The sequence below is a fragment of the Opisthocomus hoazin genome, chromosome 7 (genome assembly GCF_030867145.1).
Source record: "Opisthocomus hoazin isolate bOpiHoa1 chromosome 7, bOpiHoa1.hap1, whole genome shotgun sequence".
In the NCBI taxonomy this organism is placed as follows: domain Eukaryota; kingdom Metazoa; phylum Chordata; class Aves; order Opisthocomiformes; family Opisthocomidae; genus Opisthocomus; species Opisthocomus hoazin.
The window spans coordinates 55,482,311-55,500,955 of record NC_134420.1 but is presented as its reverse complement, the minus strand read 5'-3'; the positions used below and the strand labels follow the sequence as shown (position 1 = coordinate 55,500,955).

The 18,645-nt window shown below is 42.4% G+C and overlaps 1 protein-coding gene across 2 annotated transcripts in view; it reads left to right on the top strand.

The window, feature by feature from the left end:
• NRDE2 (NRDE-2, necessary for RNA interference, domain containing) overlaps positions 1-18,645 on the top strand; it is a 69,988-nt gene that overhangs the window by 14,221 nt on the left and 37,122 nt on the right. Inside the window, exon 1 of one of the 2 annotated variants that reach the window (XM_075426104.1) lies at positions 17,896-18,017. The exons of the other annotated variant lie outside the window; for it this stretch is intronic. Within the exon in view, the coding sequence (XP_075282219.1) occupies positions 17,939-18,017 (79 nt within the window). The 5' untranslated portion in view covers positions 17,896-17,938. Of the gene's footprint in view, positions 1-17,895; positions 18,018-18,645 lie in introns of those variants that run through there. 2 annotated transcript variants of the gene reach the window in all.

Below are 18,645 nucleotides of genomic sequence, written 5' to 3'. Positions count from 1 at the left end.
AAGTTCCTCCTCATGTTCAGACGGAACTTCCTGTGCCTCAGTTTGTGCCCATTACCCCTTGTCCTGCTTCCCTTGTCCTACTCCTGCTTCCCTTTTTTGTCCCCTCTTCTGTCTGCGGCACGCCACCCATTCAGTTGTGCTAGCACAACTTTTCAAGATCAGTAATAATTTTTTTTTAAATCCAATCAGTTCCTTGAGTTAGTGCTGACAACCTTTTAATTTTAATTGAGTTAGTGCTGACAACCTTTTAATGAGCCTTATTTAAGAAGCCCTACAAGCAGTTGTGTTGGCATAGCTGAGGGGCAGAGGGGGTATTAGAAGGCTTTAAGCCACTACTGCCATTTTTTATTGTGAAACAGTAGCCACAGGGCAACTATACTCCTGTGATTCCACCAGTTTTCATAGCTGTACCATTGTAATTCAGGAGTAATCTCAAATAAAGCAGTGCCTCCAAGATCACCAAACATGTTTGCTTTGAGAAGATGATGTATTAAAAAATGAAAAATGGTGATAGGTAGCTGGAGATTTGAGGGAAGGCTTTTTCTCCCCTGCAAGTAAAATAATTTAGGAGTGGAATTAATAAATAGTATTATTTAATTTTATCTGAAAATTGTATTCTCTTTGTTTTAGTACTGAACCGCCAGTTACAAAACTGCAGGGTTGCAAGATTACAAACCACACACAGTACTCTGTGGAAAATTAGATGGCTTCACCGAGCCGCGTACTACTGTGCGCTTCATGGCTTGTGGGGAATGAAAAACAACAGAGCCTTGCATTTCCCAGTCGTCTTTGTCAGCGACTTCAGTGAGGAAAAGGCTACAAATAAAGTTGCTGCAGGGCCTCCCTGCCCCACAGGCACGGTGTCACAGGGCCAGAAATTGCAGAGAAATAAATCCCTGCTTGTCCTTGCTGCTGCCTCCTCTTCCTCCACCGCACTTGTGTGGAAAGAAAATGGGACGAGGTAGGGGGAGAAAGATGATCATCAGGCTTCAGAAGTCACTGCTAGGAGTGGCATGTGATAGGTCTAACCATGGATTTCTTTGGAAGGGTGAGAATCTGTGCAGAAAACGTCATTGAAAAGGAAAAGAAATCCAAACAAAGGGAATAAATACATAGCAGGCACTTTGCCAATGAGCAAAAAAATTCCCTTGACAAGCAAAGGAACTGATGGCTGTCGAGCTGTTTCCTTGACAGGGAAGAAAGATGTCAGAATCTGCCACTGGAGAAATCTCCCACCCAATCTGCCTATCAAAACACAGCTGGCAACCCCAGGGAAAGGGATCCCTGAACAACGCAGATCACCTGAAAATACTGTATTTCTCCTGACTTGAGAAGAACAAATTCTATTACCAGGAAACTCTCTGTTTGGCTACAGCTGTTAATTTACAAATGGCATTCAGCAGCTCTCATTTTCTAACTCCAGCCTTTCTTATTGCTTTCTTCCTTCCCTTTCCTCTTTAGTCTCTCCTTGCACCCCTCCCCAATTTACTGTGTTCCTGACAACTCACTGAATATATCGTGCAGTTTATCTGAATGTGCTTATCTCTGGGCTTGTCTGCAACTGCTAGTCCTATTAATTTACCTTTCTCAAATAGTTATTTGCTGAATAGCAATAAAAAGTAGTTACTGCTAGCAGCCAAAGAAAAACCCTGATCTTAGCATTTTAAAATAGGATGCTTTCTAGACTAGGTCTTAAAGTCTTCAGGGTTCATATTTCAGTAGTGGTACTCTAGTATAGGGTCTCCATTAATGATTATGGCTGTTCAAGCACTTCCGTAATGTCAAAATTTGAGGTTTTTTTTTTTCCAGTATATTGTTACTGATTTGTTTGCTAACAAATTTGGGATACCAACTCACAAACCCAAGGCACAGTGTTCTATAAATAAGCTTGGATGAACCTACCAGAGCCTGCTTTATGCAGCTCTTCCTAAATGATGGCTGCTTTGACAGTGTTTAGAGATTCCACAGTTCATACGAGGCTACTGCTTCTGCCAAAGGCTGTAACATAGTTTGGGGTGGAGTGCAGCTTCCCCTTCCAGTGTGTAGGTGCTAGAAGTCTTTGATTTAAGCATACTGTGTACTTTCTTCATTAAAACGGCAATATGCTTAGCTCAAAAGAAGTACTTAATTCTAAAACTTGCTGGCACCCTTTTGGTAGCAAAGGTGGTAGAATACCATTTCAGTGTTATTTGGATTTTAGGACTTTGAACAGTACTAAATATCAGGAATCAGTGGTTATGATTCCTGTGAAATACAGCTGCAGTGTTTTATTGCTTCCAGTACAAGATTGTCTACCATGGCTGGCTATACTTTAAAGATTAATGAAGTTGTTCTGGATATACTGATGAACACTAATAGTAATGTCTTAGTCATTAAGAAATTGCATAAATATGGTCAGATATATTTTTCTGTGTTAGCTGCATTTCTATTTACTTCTGTATGGATTTTCTGTATCTTTTTTTGTATATATTACTTCTAGTTTGGAATGAAAACCTAATGCAATTGCCAGGCTAAATTATACAGAGAATAGCTCATATCTAATGCAGATAATAATGAAAAGTGTAGACAGAAATTAATGGACTAAGGCTGTTTATCAAAGTAAAGTGTATGGAATAATAAACTGTCACTGAAGCATTTTAGAGGTTTTCCATATCTAAATGATACTCTTCCACTTGTACAAGAAATTTTTTACAAATAATTCTAAGTTACACAAATTCAGTAGAGTTTTACAGTTCTCTGACTCTTTTACCCTTTTCTGTCTTGTAATTATTTTCCACATGATCTCACATTACTCTAGAGAAAGACTTTGTTCCTATTTCTACATGCTGCTCATAATTCTTTCTCTGGTGGCTTTTGATTAAGAGGGGTAATACACGTGGGGTACTGAGATTTTATTGAGTCATTTTCCCAATACTTTTCCCTCAATAAAGCAAAGCGTTTCACATGTTTGAAGAGGAAAGAAGACAACACTAAATGGAACTTTTAATTATTTTTCCAGTCTAGTATTTTAAGTCATGAGCAACCTTGGTCCTATAAAGTTCTGCGATCAAACCGCATAGGTTTCCAGAGGTGTTTAACCTTTAGTAGGATAAAGGCTAATGTTTTCTTCCTTTTGCATTTTTACCTGCCCCTGCCCCCCCCCCCCCAAGATCTCAAATAGCAAAATTAACTGTTTTTCTTCAAATCTATAGTCAGAAGCAGGATAACCTATGAAAACAACATCCATCAGGTGCATGTGAGGAATACATCTGTTTGAATGGAGGTGCACATGCATTTCAACGGAAAGGGAACTGTGAATTTATTTGTTAGAAATACAACCAGAACGTATACCTCACCAATAATCCATCCATCAGATGGCTAAGCAGATGTTAAGATATGTTTAGATGAGCAGTAAATGCCATTGCTCTGCTTTCAGTCTAATAGAAGGACTCTTGGTATTCAGAAGTTCAGTAACAAAACATGTGGAGAGGTATCTACCGTGGTCCTATACAGATCTGTCTCCGGGCTCGTGCTGCAGACTGGACATGCCTATTTTTTGCTTTGAGTTAGAGGCATTGGCTTACCTTGTCTGATATTTAATCTCTCAAAAACTATCCAGCTTCTGGCTCATAGGTAGTGTGATTTGGACTGGTAGATAAGGTTATTTTTTTCCCTCTGTGAATTCCTAGTTCCTCTAACAATGGAAAGTGGAAAAGAATCCAATCTCCAACCTGGCAGTGGTTGAAAGTTGGAAATGCTTCTTTGGGAAACGGGAAAATCAACAATGCAAGATTGATGGACAACATAATATGGACTGTGTGCTTAAGCTTGTTATCTAACTATTGTTTTCCATAAGAAATTAATATTCTAGGGGAAAAACTTCTTATGTTCTGTATCAACCTGGACCATACTTACAGCAGTAGTTTGGTAAGGCCTTGAGCAGTGTCAGAGAGTCTTGCAGGGAATGTGCTGCCTGTGAGCTTTGTGCTGAGGAAAAACTACAGCGGATCACGCTATAAATGGGATTACATCTTACAGAAGAAAGATTGTTTCTATATGTTGTTTGTTAATATGACCTGTAAATGAGAAATGGGGCTTTTTTTTGCACTCCTTTTCCAACCAAGTGAGTAAGAAATGCTTTAGGTTGGCTACACCACTCTGTATCCTAAATTTGTTAGCAAATGAGACCAGCACAATAAATTGAAGAGGAAAGACCTATACTGTTTTACTCTATAGTGGTAAAAGAAATGCTAGAACTATTCCAGTTACCTCAAAAAGGTAACTAAGACTGTTACTAGAGAGGGGTCAGTAGAATGCTTGATGTATTAACTTATGTATTGACAATGTATTGACACATTGACTTAGAAAAATTTGAGGAAGAGTATTCCACATGATTTCAGTCATAATGTAAAACATTTTTTAAGCAAACAACACTGGTTATAGAAATCAATCGTCTGGTTTCTTCATTCATAGAGTCACTCATTACAAGCTCTGGAACACTTTTTTTTGTTGGCTATGGGCTTTGGTATCCACTGCTTGACCTCTCAAGAATTATTAAGATAATTACAGAGATCTTATCTCTGAAGGCCACTATGGCTACCTCCCACCTTGCTGTTTTGCAGAGATGTGCAAAGTATTTGGGAAGCAGAGCAGAATCACAGACAGACTGATAGACATGAGTGAAAAAGCAGAAGATACTCTTTCACACTACATGTATTTATCACATTCCTCACCCATCTGAATGGCACACAATGCTTCTTCTGCAAGCTATTGAGGTCTAGCCTGGACTGATGTGGTGGTTGTTCGTCCTTTGTCTTAGTAATGCCTTGGTTCCATCCCAGTTATATGTCCAAGCTTGTGTTTCTGAGGGTGGATTTCATGTGCTGCCAGAAGTGAAGTCATGAAAATAGATATGAAGTCCTCTGACCAAAAAGGACTGACTTACAGCCAGATGGGTAGAAAGTATTTCATATGATGGCTGCAGCTGTGGAAATGAGCTCAGGGTTCATGAAAGCACAACAGCTTTCGTGAAAATTGATGATCTGAGAGAAAGTGGTGAAGAATCTGAGGGGAATTAAAAAAGAAAGTAACATTTATTAAGGAAGGAAAGAGTATTTGGGATGGACAGTGTGATAAATGATTGTTCTACAGTGCTGAGGGAGTGGAAAAAGAAAAGGAACAATATGTGATGGGCCATTTGAGAGCAGATGGTCAGGTGTGGTGATGATCACTCTGAGTCTGGGTACCAAAAAGAAAATATGTATACATGGGAGACAGATTTAGGCTGCAAGCTATTTGACAAAGGGTTGTCATCTGGTTTTGTGCATGTCTGATGTGAAATAGTGGTTGTGAGAGAGAGAATTCTAGGAGGGAGAATTCATACAGGATCATAGCATGGGTCAGCTTGGAAAGGCCTTCAGAAGGTCTTCTAGTCCTGCCTCCTGCTCACATGGGAAAGAAGATTGCTGCAAACATTTTGATGATGTTGCGCATGTTCATGTTTGTGGTACAGACTGAGTAGCTGGTTTTTTATGTACTCAGTTTTCTTGGAAATTTGTAAATTTCAAACTGCTCCACTCCTGTATGTGTGTATAAAATCAGCTATGAAATATAAAATTGTATAGACATATGTACATATTTTTCACTCACACCCGATGAAGGTACATTATTCTGGCTTAGGCTATTTTATTGTACTAAGAACTAGGTTTGAATTACCATCACCTTTACTCTTCCTCTTAATGCATTTAATGCATGTACAGCTGTTTTTTTCCAGCCCTCTGAGCCAAGAGAAGTGCTTTTATGCAATTTAATGTGTGTAGGAAAACACTGATGGACAGGTAAGGTGAAAAAGAAGTGCATGGAAGAAGCATGGTCATACCTTTGAGGAAGGACCATAAAAATAAAATTAATGTCCTTTTTTCTCTACATGAAAATTAAATTTCCTAATGCTGCTACAGCGCTTACGAAGTGTACTTGCCTATGCATTCTCCTTTTCTCAAGGTTGTACAGCGTGTTGTTGCTCTTCAGGTCAAAAGTAACAGCACTTCAGCAGAATAATTGCAGTTTGTATAAAAGGGCTTTCCCTCCTAATAAGACAGAGGATTTCATTTTAATAACTATATAGTTGATTAGTCCCAGTTAATATATTATTGTGACTTAGTGATGCCATCCATAATTTAGCTATGTTACGTTGGTGTTTTTGTAGGCATAATAATCCTCGGTGTGCTGGAAGAACAGTGTAATAGTTCAGGACAGCAGGATTCCAGTTCCTTATGTTGTAGGTTGTTTTTGTTTATGGTGTATATATCAACTAATTTCAATGCCCATCGTGTCAGTTGTCTAGAGGCAGCCATCAGCATTCTGTCAGAGAGGTGATGTTGCATACAACTCGAGCATTGTACAAATTGTCTGGTAATAAAACTTTTCAATACCAATAATGGATACCTATGTCATATTATTTACAAATTGAAACTTTCTAGAAAATAGGAGGAAAGTTTGCAATCTTGGTGGCAGCCAAATTAATGGAATTTTGCAGCACAAATGGAGATTAGAGGAAGGAAAATCTCCTACAAGCATCACAGCTCAGTTGTTGGTGAACCATGGGAAGGAGGGAAATTTCTGACAAGGTTAATGAGAGATTCAAAAATGCAGATGTACAGTGGAAAACAAAGAATAAACAAAGCTGTTTCAACAATTAAATTTTTGGAGGGCTTTCTTAATACCATAAGAACAAATGTTGGTAGATTAGACATAGTAATTGATGTATTTGAATGGACTGAATAAATCAGAGGCTTAAACATGACAGAGGTCTGGAATTTATCTAACTCAGAGATGCAAAAACTGTCTGGAATTTACATTCCAAGTATGGAAGCGGGATGAGTAACCACCTCAGCAGTCAGAGTAAAAACAAAGAAAAGGTCTGTGTGCAATGGAGAAGGGAAATGAATGAATGAAGAAAGCTCTGACTTGGAGTCGCAGGAATCAAGGAAGATTTGCCAAACCTAACCCAGAGCTAGATCTTGCAAAACAGTAAAGGAAAAGACCATTTAGCCATGTAGGTAGCACATTGCAACTAGCAGAAAAAGAAAGGGAAGCCCCAGAGCACTGAGGTTATATACGATCTAGCTACGTTCCCCAGCCTAATGAGTAATTTTTGCAGCTTTCAGAAAGACAAAGATGTAGAAAGGAAAGTCAAAGCTATATTTGCTGTTAGGAGAGAATATACACAAAGTGAAAAGAACAATGGCATGGAAGCTAAACTAGGAGAGCTCAACTTGCTCAAATGGGGAAGAAATACTGACTAATGAAAGAACTAGAGCATGAAGTTTTATGGCTTGCAGTAGAGATTTGTATGGATGAAAACCTGGTAGATCCAATTGATTTTTATCTCAGTAAAGCACTTGACAATATAGTACTTGTGAGATTATTAGTTGAAAGGGGGAAATAGCACAAGAAATCTAAGTTAGATAAAGAACTGGCTAAAAGAGGGATGACAATAGGTCTGTGCTGGAAAGGGCACTATGAAATCGGAGAGGGATTTCAAGTGGGGCTTCTTATACCAGCATTTGTTCCAGTCTTATTTAATAAAGGCAATGACACAAAAATAAGAGCATGCTAATTAAACTTGCTGATGGCAAAGTCTGAGAGGCCTTGCTCACAACGAGCCATATCAGAATTTCATTTGTACAAAACAGGTGACCTAGCAGCATGGAGTATAGGAAGTAAAGTTAAATTTAATACAATATACCAGGCCATGTCTTTAGGGATTAATGACAAGATTTTCTGGTGTAATAGGGGGATTCATCCAGGGGAAGCAGAAGATTGGAAATGCCCAAGTGTAGTAATTGATCATGGTCATTATAAGCCACTAGTATGATTCAGCCAACTAAATGATAAATGCAGCGCTGTAGATTATTTTCAGTAGAGAATGAGAAGTAGGCCATTCTCTAGAGTACCATGGTATCTGGAACAATCTGTACAATTCTAGTTCAGAATATGAACTGAGAAAAGTGCAAAAAATTCAGTGGACTGAGCAACAAATATTACAAAGTTTTACAATTGCTTAATGGAAGAAAGGCTGAGTGGCATATAATTACTGTCCGTGTATGGATTACATCCAGGTTAGCACCCTGGTGAAGCAAAGAGATATTTTAAGCCATAGGAAAATGCTGGTCCAGAAACAGATGTATATATATAAACAGAGCATGAATGAAATTAAGAAGGCAGTCAGGATGTTTCTAAGCATCAGAAGATCGAGGTTCTGGAACTGTCTTGCAACAGGAGTTATGGGTAAAAAAGCCCAACAAATTTCAAAATGGAATATATGAAAAGATTTACGTGGTAAGGTTTTCTGCAGAGAAGCCAGAACTCAGTCTCAAACCATCCCTTCCAGACCAATGTTGACAAAAGGTTAGAGACTAGGGATAAACAGCTAGATAAACTTTACCTGGGGGAAAAAGTCTAATGAGAAATTAGCATGGATTTTACATAAGAAATAATTAAACCCAAGGGAAAGGCAGAAGACTTGCTAACTAGTTCCAAAGGAATGGATAATAGAACATCGAAAATCCCATCTGTTAGACAGTGTAGCCTACGTATTTTTAAAATACTGATTATTTAAGCATGCTGTGTTTCATAGGCTGCATTTTGAAAGGTTCATCAGGGTATTCCGCCTCCCCCAGACTAAAACATCTGATCCTGTGATCCCAAGACACCAAAAACCCCACCTCATTATAGTAACTGGAAGCTTCACCTGTGGCTGCAGGATAAAGCCAGAAAACCAGCTCAAAATGCTGCAGTAAATTCAGTGTTTTCTATCGGAATGGCATGTAACATTTACTTGTTTTGATTTGAGAATAAGAGAAGTATGTCAAATGCATTGTCCTTATAGAAAGATCTATTCCTGTGTTGTTTTAAAAAGAAGGATGGTGGGGCCTCCAGGGTACAATATATAAAAATAGGCCAAAAATAAGGTTGGGGGTAGTGTGGGTTTTTTGGTTGGTTGGTTTGGTTTGGTTTTTTTTCATTAATCAAACTCCTTGCCTCTGTTTCTGTAAAAGACTGGATAACATTGCATGACTTTGGACACACAGGAAGTTCTGATCATTCAGAATTACTTGAAATTCTCTAGTCTTCGTCCTGAAAAAGCTTGTATAAAATGTTAGTGGGCACTTCTAGCAAACAGGGTGCTCTGCTTATGTCTGCAAAATCACAGAATACCTCCTTCCTCTTCTGGGTGTAGTTTTGTTCACTGCAGATGTCTCAGTAAATGTACTGGGAACAATATCAAGACCCTCATTTTTTGTAATCTGTATAGAAATACAGATTTATATTCACATATGCATACATGCAGGTACAGCAGAAGTTAAAATACTTTACAAGTGTGACGTTTATGTCCAAAAACCTAATAGGCCTATCCAGAGTATTGCTTTGAAACAAAGGTTTTTCATATTAATTTGGTTGCTGTTTCTGTTTTATATTATGGAACACTGTCGCGTTAATTTGGCAGAAAATAAACCCTCTTGCTTTCTAACTCTCTTCACCGGAGTGAGAGGCTAGGTGCGGCTAGGTTTAAATTCTGAGTGATATCCAATTTGCCACTACCAGTCCAGTCGCGTTTAATATGTATATCAAACTACCACGATTCTGGATACACTAATAGCGGTCTGCACCTTCAGTCCAGTCGCGCTCATGAACTAGCACGGCCGCATTTGGTCGCGTTCAGTGAGACACTGTGACAACTGGCTACTTAAACAGTGCAGTTTTATTTGTGCAACAGGTACATATGTTTTTTGAATTGCTGGTGATAGTGACTGTCTGCAAGAAAGCACGTGCAAATATAAAACGCGTGAAAAGGTTATAAATAATAGTAACTATTCCTGAGAAAAGCGCTTAGTTTGAGTCTCACCCAAGGTGTCCCAAGGTGGGGAGAAGCAAGGCTCAGCCCGTCGGCCAATCCCGGCTGTCGGAGGCAGTCTGAGGTGGAGTTTCCCTTGACTTGCTCACGTTGTTATCTTCTTTTTCTCTGAAGATCTACGGTGTTATCTTCTCCGAAAATCCCCCATTTCCCTGGTTATTTTTATATCCTTTCTACCTTTAAGGTGGAGTTTGAGTGACTGTAGTCATACATACTTTTTATCATGATTGGTGTAAAATTTTCTCGCTTCACGTTTAAAGGTACAGTTTACGAAAAATTGAGAGCGCAGACTCGAAGAGGAGTGGTCGCACCTCGGAGGCGGGTAGCCTTTGGGATGGAGGTGTGTTTTGGTATTAAAATGATATTAAAAGTTCACGACAGGATAGCACTTTGGCAAGGTTTCGAAAACCTGTTGGCTCAGAGGGCCAGATGAGATGCTGATCAGTTCTAGAGAACCATTCCTTCCCGCTTTATCATCACAGAGCAGGGCCACGGAGTGTCCACTCCGTTCCGTCCTCTATGGTACATTGCAGGGAGTTGCTGTGTTAGTGGATTCCTCGCATGCCTGCTGCAGCTGTGTCCCATCCTCAGAGCTCCTTTTGATTTCATGCTTTCCCTCAATGGGTGAACACTGCTACGTTTTTCATATAAACTTTAATATTCAGATGTAAAACCTTAATTTTACTAATAATTCCACAAACACTGTATACATATTTCATACATGCGTACAGTGTCAGTCTGACCATGGCTTTAGTTCAAAGTTCAAGGCCAGCACTGCCATGCTGCTTGAGTAATCAAGTGCAAAAAAATTCCTTGAGGTTTGTGAATTATAGAATCAGAACATATATCTGAACTGAACCAGTTATCTTTATTACATATGTCCATCACAAACATACCTGTAATAGCTTATCTACCCAGCAAGCTTATCATAACTGAAGATTTTACAGATAGAACTTGGATCAGTAAATAAATCACCAGATTTATTAAAGCATTAGTAAGATGGCATGACAGCCTTTGTAAAAAAATTAGCAGTAATGTATCTCTGAATAAGACCAACTTATATATGTTTATTTTCTATTTCTATTCTATTATTATCTGTTGAAGCAAAAATGTTTGCACCACTTCCATGTAATTTTATATCCCTGTTTTATTAATAATTTTAACTGCTAAGATTTTATTCAAGTATTATTTATTACATTGTAAGAAGAAGGCGGCAGTAGAATTACATATTTTCAATGAGCAATAACGTAATTTTAAAAATCTCAGAATAAAAGACTCTAGGAAGTATATACATACTGACCTGCAGAATAGGTACTTTGAGGGTAAAATATGATACATCAAATTTAATAACAGTATTATACAATATCCTCACCTAGATTACTTACTGTATGTGTAATACAATATATGTAATTAAAAACTGAAGAAAAAGTTAGTAATTGGAATTTGTTGCTAAATATGAGTCAGCTTATTTCCCTTTAAAAATACAATAGTCCGAAAGACAGATGTAAAATTGTTATACCTTTATGTCAAAATATGTTCAGTTTTGATCTGTCAGTTTGAGGATTGGAAGAATAGTATCTAGACGTTTAAGAAGATTTTTTTCTTAGAAGATGTCTTCTTCAGCTACCTCTCTCAAACAACGGCAGAGTGTGAGATGATGGAGAGCTCTACATTGTTTGAGGTGGATTGAGAACTGGCTGAATGGCAGAGCTCAGAGAATTGTCATCAGCAGCGCACAGTCTAGTTGGAGGCCAGTAACTAGTGGTGTCCCCCAGGGGTCAGTACTTGGCCGAGTCTTATTCAGTTTATTCATCAATGATCTGGATGAAGAGTTAGAGTGTACCCTCAGCAAGTTTGCTGATGAAACCAAACTGGGAGGAGTGGCTGATACACCGGAAGGCTGTGCTGCCATTCAGGGAGACCTGAACAGGCTTGAGAGCTGGGCACAGAGGAACCTGATGAGGTTCAACAAAGGCAAATGCAGGGTCCTGCACCTGGGGAGGAACAACCCCATGCATCAGTACAGGCTCAGGGCTGACCGGCTGGAGAGCAGCTCTGCAGAGAGGGACCTGAGTGTCCTGGTGGACGACAGGTTGACCATGAGCCAGCAGTGTGCCCTGGCTGCCAAGAAGGCCAATGGGATCCTGGGGTGCATCAAGAAGAGTATGGCCAGCAGGTCGAGGGAGGTTCTCCTTCCCCTCTACTCTGCCCTAGTGAGGCCTCATCTGGAGTACTGTGTCCAGTTCTGGGCTCCCCACTTCAAGAAAGATGAAGAGCTACTGGAGAGAGTCCAGTGGAGGGCTACGAGTATGATTATGGGACTGGAGCATCTCTCTTACAAGGAAAGGCTGAGGGAGCTGGGCTTGTTCAGCCTGGAGAAGGCTGCGAGAGGACCTTATAAATGCTTACAAATATCTTAAGGGTGGGTGTCAGGAGGATGGGGCCAGACTCTTTTCAGTGGTGCGCAGCGACAGGACAAGGGGCAGTGGGCACAAACTGAAGCAGAGGAAGTTCCATCTGAACATGAGGAAGAACTTCTTCCCTCTGAGGGTGATGGAGCACTGGAACAGGCTGCCCAGGGAGGTTGTGGATTCTCCTTCTCTGGAGATAGTCAATAGCCGCCTGGACAAGGTCCTCTGCAGCCTTCTGTAGGAGACTCTGCTTCAGCAGGAGGGTTGGATTAGATGACCCACAGAGGTCCCTTCCAACTCCTACCATTTTGTGATCCTGTGATTCTCTTTCCTCTGCGAAATGTCCCAGCCATGTCACATGCCTCATGCTCATGGCATGAATCTGGTTACCTGGGAAAGCGAGCAGGCAGGGAGGAGGGCCGCCAGCATGGTGGCGGTGGCTACCAGGCCATGAATGACAGAGGTGGGAACGGTGAAGGGGTGGGAAGTGTCACGGCAGCTTCAAAGGGGAATGAAGTGGGGTGAAGGTGTCACGGCCCTGAGGAGACTGATGGGTCTGACTGCCCCTGCCCAGCCTTCCCCACGGTCTCCTCCACCCTGACCCACAGCCCAGGACCCCGCGTCAGCCCCTGCCCTGGAGATGCTGCAGCAGGGCCGGGCTCCAGCTCCCCACAGCCCTGTCTGGCCCTGCCAAGGCCCCTGCTGAGCCGGGCCTACCCGTAAGCCCATGTCCCAGCCCAGCCTTGTCCTGGCCTTGGCCCTGGGGTGGTGCCTGATTCCAGGGCGGGGGCTGCCCTGGTGCCCTGCTCTGGGCTGGGGAGCTCCTGTCCTGGCTCCCCAGGAGCCACCAGTCCTCACAGCAGGGTAGAAGGAGGAAATGGCTACAGGGACCTTTTCAGGCATCATTAAAGTCCCAAGCACGTGATGCTCCTGCAGGAGATCATCTCTTCCGTGGTGTTCTCCTGGCGAGGCTGGCCATGGGCCGGTGCTGAGCTTACAGTGTGCCGCACCTGGCAGAGCTGGAACCGGAGCGCTCACATTTCTGCCTGCCGAGCTTGTCTCAGTAAAAAATTAGCCCTTGGTAAAATTACTCAGATCTCAATACATCTGAGTAGTGTTGGCATAGACAAAAGGATTTATTGGTGAAAGAAACCTGAGAAGGGGCTGGGAAAACAAAGAGGAAGGCTGGAAACTTGGCACACCCTCAGAACAGGAACCTGTGTTATTGGAAACCCAGTTGTGCTCCACAGGGCTCACTGCAGGGAGATAAAGCCATAGCACCCTCCTTTTACTTTTGCCCAGTTCCTCTCGCTTTGGAACAGGCTAGATGTGTCATATTAAAACCACGTATTTTCTTATTAGAGTAAGCTGCATAAGTGTTCTTACCATGACACAGGTGCACCATCGCGTGATGCTGGCAGCACTCAGTGCGTCAACGAGGTTTGAAAAGGCTGCCGGGGCAGAGAGGTGGAAGCCTGCTAATCAGTCCTGCAGCAGTCGTTCAGGGGAGCCAAAGAATGCGCACGTGAATAAATCCAGCTGTCCCTCTAGCCCTGTGGCCAGAGTTTGTGTCCTTCCTGACACGATCTCTGCTCTTACAGCCTTACAAAATTTTACAGTATTTTGGGATGCTTATTTCTTTGAATAAGTGCAATGTAGCCCTTACTCAAAACGGTTGCTGTCATTTCTGATGTTTTTATTCAAGGTACCCGCTGTGTATGCTTTAAATTACACCATTTATACTGCTGTACTATAAGGCTCATTCTGTAAGTTTTTACATACGAGAACAAACCCTTCTTTGTAAAGACGATGGTCTCTTGGTATCCTACAGAGAGAACATACTCCTAGCAGGGGCTCCTCGATCATCGGAGTGGAAGGAATAACTAACTACAGGATTTACTACAGAGGAAGTAGAAAGTGTGGAGAAGCAACAGAAAATATGAAAGATATGAGAGGCATGCCATCACAGGCTGTAAAGTTAGGGTGTGGAGAGCATGACAGAACAAAATGTGAGTGTGTGAGGCCATGAGACGAACTGGCCTGCTGTGGCCTTTCGCGCCCTGTGAGGGGCCCCAAATTACTGCTTCATAGAGCACCCATTTCACAAAAGTCAGATTCACGAATAACTGCTACAATTTTGTTGGAATAAGGAAAATCTTATGGAGCTGATGAGAGGGAGGGTTTTTGTCCCTAATTGTATACCAGAGTTTTATATGTTAAATAGGTAAATACAATGTAAAAAGCGGAACAGAATATTCCTAAGCAAGGAACTTGTTAGTTCCTCTAGTTAGTTTGTTCCTTCTTATTAATAAAGAACTCTTAGCATCATAGAATCATTAAGGCTGGAAAAGACCTCTAAGATCATCAAGTCCAACCATCAACCCAACACCACCATGTCTCCTAAACCATGTCCTGAAGTGCCACATGTACATGTTTTTTGAACACCTCCAGGGATGGTGACTCCACCACTTCCCTGGGCAGCCTGTTCCAATGCCTGACCACTCTTTCAGGAAAGAAATTCTTCCTAATATCCAATCTAAACCTCCCCTGATGCAACTTGAGGCCATTGTCTCTTGTCCTTGTAGTACACAGCTGCTGTGTTTTTGTCTGTACTGTAAAAGGTTTGATGGTTTGCTGTTATTAGGATAGAACTGAAGAAACAATGCTGAATGTTCCAGGTAACTTTACTGTAGACATCAAGAGGTGTTTTGGTCAGGTTCTTCACTAAATCCTAAGAAAAGGCTTGGCTCAACTGAGTTGAGGCAAACAATTTATTTATAAATAAATTGCCTGTAAAGGCTTAGTAAAGTATTCATATAACTTTATTAAAATGCATTTTGCAGAGTTTTAAGACAAAAACTGCAAAATAAAACTTACTAGATGTGGGACTAAATACATTGCAGAAAACTACTTTTCATCAGAATGGGCACTGCTCACGCAGTAAGTCAAGGAAATGTCAATGTAGAAGATTTTACTACATAGCTAATTTCTGCTAATGATAACTAGCAACTACTTGTACAAATAAATGCAATAATCTAAGAGCAATGTTCACACAAGTTTAACTTCTACTTGTGATAATGTTGCCTGCATTTATGTGGTAGTATTAAAGAGGGTGGGTATTTTTTTTTATGTCACAGAAATAGATGTACAGTAACAATAATAACACCACCTGTTAATTTGTCCATATCTTTATCCATAATTGGGGTTAATTTCCAGGGACACAGGGCATAAATCTATATTTAGGATTCTTATAAACTCTCTTTTTGGTCATTTCCTTTACTCCCCAAAAGCACATTTTCTGTGTTCTCTTTGTTGAGAAGCTGCTAGCCTCCATCAGTATTTGCAGCTGAGAGACAATGTGAGTAATGACATTCAGCAAATAAACTGAATGCTTTTCTTATGAAATCCATTTAGTTTTTTCCTGCATCTAGAGGATCAGTATCTTTAAAGGGCTTTGAGTCTGGTTCCTAAGAGAATAGGGAAATAATTTTCTGTAGATAGGCGGTAGTCTTGCCAGTGCTGAGGTATGCAGAATGAAGGCTTTTATAATTTTCAGTAACTATCCAAATAAGATTATAACAAATATTTCCATGAGCAGGAGAGTTCTGACTCACCTTGCCCAGTAGGTTAGACTCCCAATATGAGCTGCATGCACACTGGAGTTTTCCTCCCACTGAAAACCCTGCTCTGCCTTGCCACCTGTTTTCATGTAATTTGCAGTAATGTAATAACCTGTAATCTGCTGTTAAATTTGGTTGAAATTGGTCACGAGCTCTAAAACTACCTGGAGAAATTATGCCAGGCAGACAGAAAGACAAATGCTTGTTCAGGTAGCATAATTACATGGGTTTTCTCCTCTCAGGAAAAAGGCTAAAAAGTGCATGTGACAAGGTAATTTTTTTCAAATTGTCTCTTCATAATTTGGTCACAAATTGATGTGCTTCTTTTAGATTTTTTCCCCCTATCTTCTGTATCAGTTCTAGCAGATCTATATTTCTATACATTACATAGTGGATTTTCCACTAATTCTAATATTTTACTACAAAACTTAATAGACTTGAACAAAAACACTGCTCCACATCAGTACGTGAACATACATTTTAAAGGCCATTTTTTCCAGGTTGGCAATCAGGCCCTACTTATTTGATGACTTCCAGACTATCAGTGTCCGTGACCACTATTTTGTTCTGAATTCTGTTCTCTCTGTACTTACATTCTTCTCTGCTGTTGATAAAAATCAATAGCATTTTATAGATTAATAATAAATCAAAGGTAGGAAACAAGGATTAAGAAATAGTTTTGTAGTTTTCTGAAGGAAGAAATCACCAGCGGGATTCCTCGGGATCTGACTGTTCAATATGTACAAAAAGGCTGCAAATGGCAGTGAACATAGAGCTGACAAAATCTGCAGATGGTCCAAAAGTATTCAGGGTAATCAACTGGAAAGCTGACAGACAGAGGTTGCTGAAGTATTTCAGAAATAAATTATAAAATGACCGAAAAAAATCAGCTTGGTGCGAAGCAGTGTGTATAGGGAAGCTAATCCTAACATCTATACACACTAGTTACCTATTATCTTTTGCCACTCAGGAAGGGGCTCTTAAGAGACATTGTAGCTCAAGAGAGGCCAAAAGCCAAACTGAATGATCAGCAGGTATTGGGAAAGGAGCAGAAAACAAGCCAGTCATTATAATTCCATGTAATCCCTAAACCCATTGTACGCCTATAGTTTAATCACTACATCAAACTCTGGTTGTGCAGTAGTACTAGTGTAGGAGTTAGAAAAACTAAAGAAATTCAACAAGGAGAACATTATGGAGTGGCTTTTATATATGAAGAAAAAAGGCAGACTTTCCAGTCCAGAAAGGAGAATATTGAAGTATCTTAACAGCGTACAGAATTTTACAGGGAAGGGGAATAGGAAAGCTTATTTTTCCTCACAACACAAGAATCAGGCACTGGGCTTGAGACAAGAAGGAAATACTGTTTCAGGTGGAACATCCTGCCCAAGAGGGCACAAAGCGTAAAGAGGTGTTTTTCCAGTTCCTTTTATGGAGGGCAGGCTCATGGATGCTATCAAACGCGACGGGTGACTCCCTGGGCAGGAGGCTTACAAAGGCTGCAGGAGGTTACTTCTTCCCCAAGCCCTCGCTAGTGGTGTTTGAGAAGGGCCACCCGGCTGGCTGGGCCTTCAGGCATACAGCGGATACTAACAGAAAGGAAGCGTGGCTTCTTACAACAGTCTCCTTTACACAGCTGAGCACTCCAGTCTCGAGGGGCCATTGCTCGCGTGTTCCCCCCCAGTGAACCCGAGGGAAGGCAGGGTAGTGGGGAAGGAAAGGCTGGCTCTGGAAACCCCAGCCCCTCTTCTTCCCCCAGCAGTTCCCTCCTCCAGGCCCCTTAGTGAGGACGGCGGAAGGCGCAAGATGCGCGGATGCTTGGAAAAGGCAGGACGCCCGCAGCAGCCCCAGCGCTCAGCCTGTCTTCCCTCAGCAGCCACGAGGCGCCGCCGCCATTTTGGACGGCGGGGCGAACGAACTACATCTCCCAGTATGCTCAGCGCCGCGGCGCCATCTTGCCCCGCCGCTCCGCGGTGCGGTTCGGACAGGTAGTAGTGGCGGTAAGCTGAGACATGGCGCTGTTCCCGGCTTTTGCCGGTGCCGCCGAGCCCGGAGGGCCCCCAGCCGGCAGCAGCGAGGGCTCCAGGAAAGGTAAAGTCCTTGGAGAACCCTCTTTCCCCCAAAAGCCCTCCGCGGCCTGGCCCTCGGGAAGCCCTTCGCTTCCGCTCGCCTCCCCGCGGAGCCGTCTGCGCCGTGCCGGCCCCACCGCGCACCCCGTCGGGCCCGCTCGGTCCACCAGCCCGCCCGCTCGCTCGCCCTCGGACGGGAGAGCCCGGCCTGCCCCCGCCATGGGGTTTCGGCGTGGGCGGTGCTGCCGCTGGGCCCCGGGACCCCGGCTGCGGCGGTCTGTGTGCAGCCCCGCGGGGGGCGCGGCAGAGCGCCCGGCCGGCCCCGCCGCTGGGAGCGCCCCGTCGGCGCTGTCCCGGAGCGCGGTGCCCCCGAGCTCGGCCCGGGCTGCTCTGCCGTGTGCGGGGCGCAGGCGTTCTCTGCGCGGGACGTGCCGCCGGGAGCGGCGGTACCGTGCGTACGGGCGGAGCGGCTTCCCGTGAGGTGGCTTGGGGGAGCCCGGGACAGGGACTTCCGCCTAAAAACGGCGCCGGCAGCTCGTTGGCGGGTTCTCGGGCGTGCTCAGGTTTGCTTCCAGCTGTCTGCTGGTAGAGGCTGGAGGCATGGCAGTAGAAACACTCGTCTTTGAAAAATATGTCTATATTAACTTTAT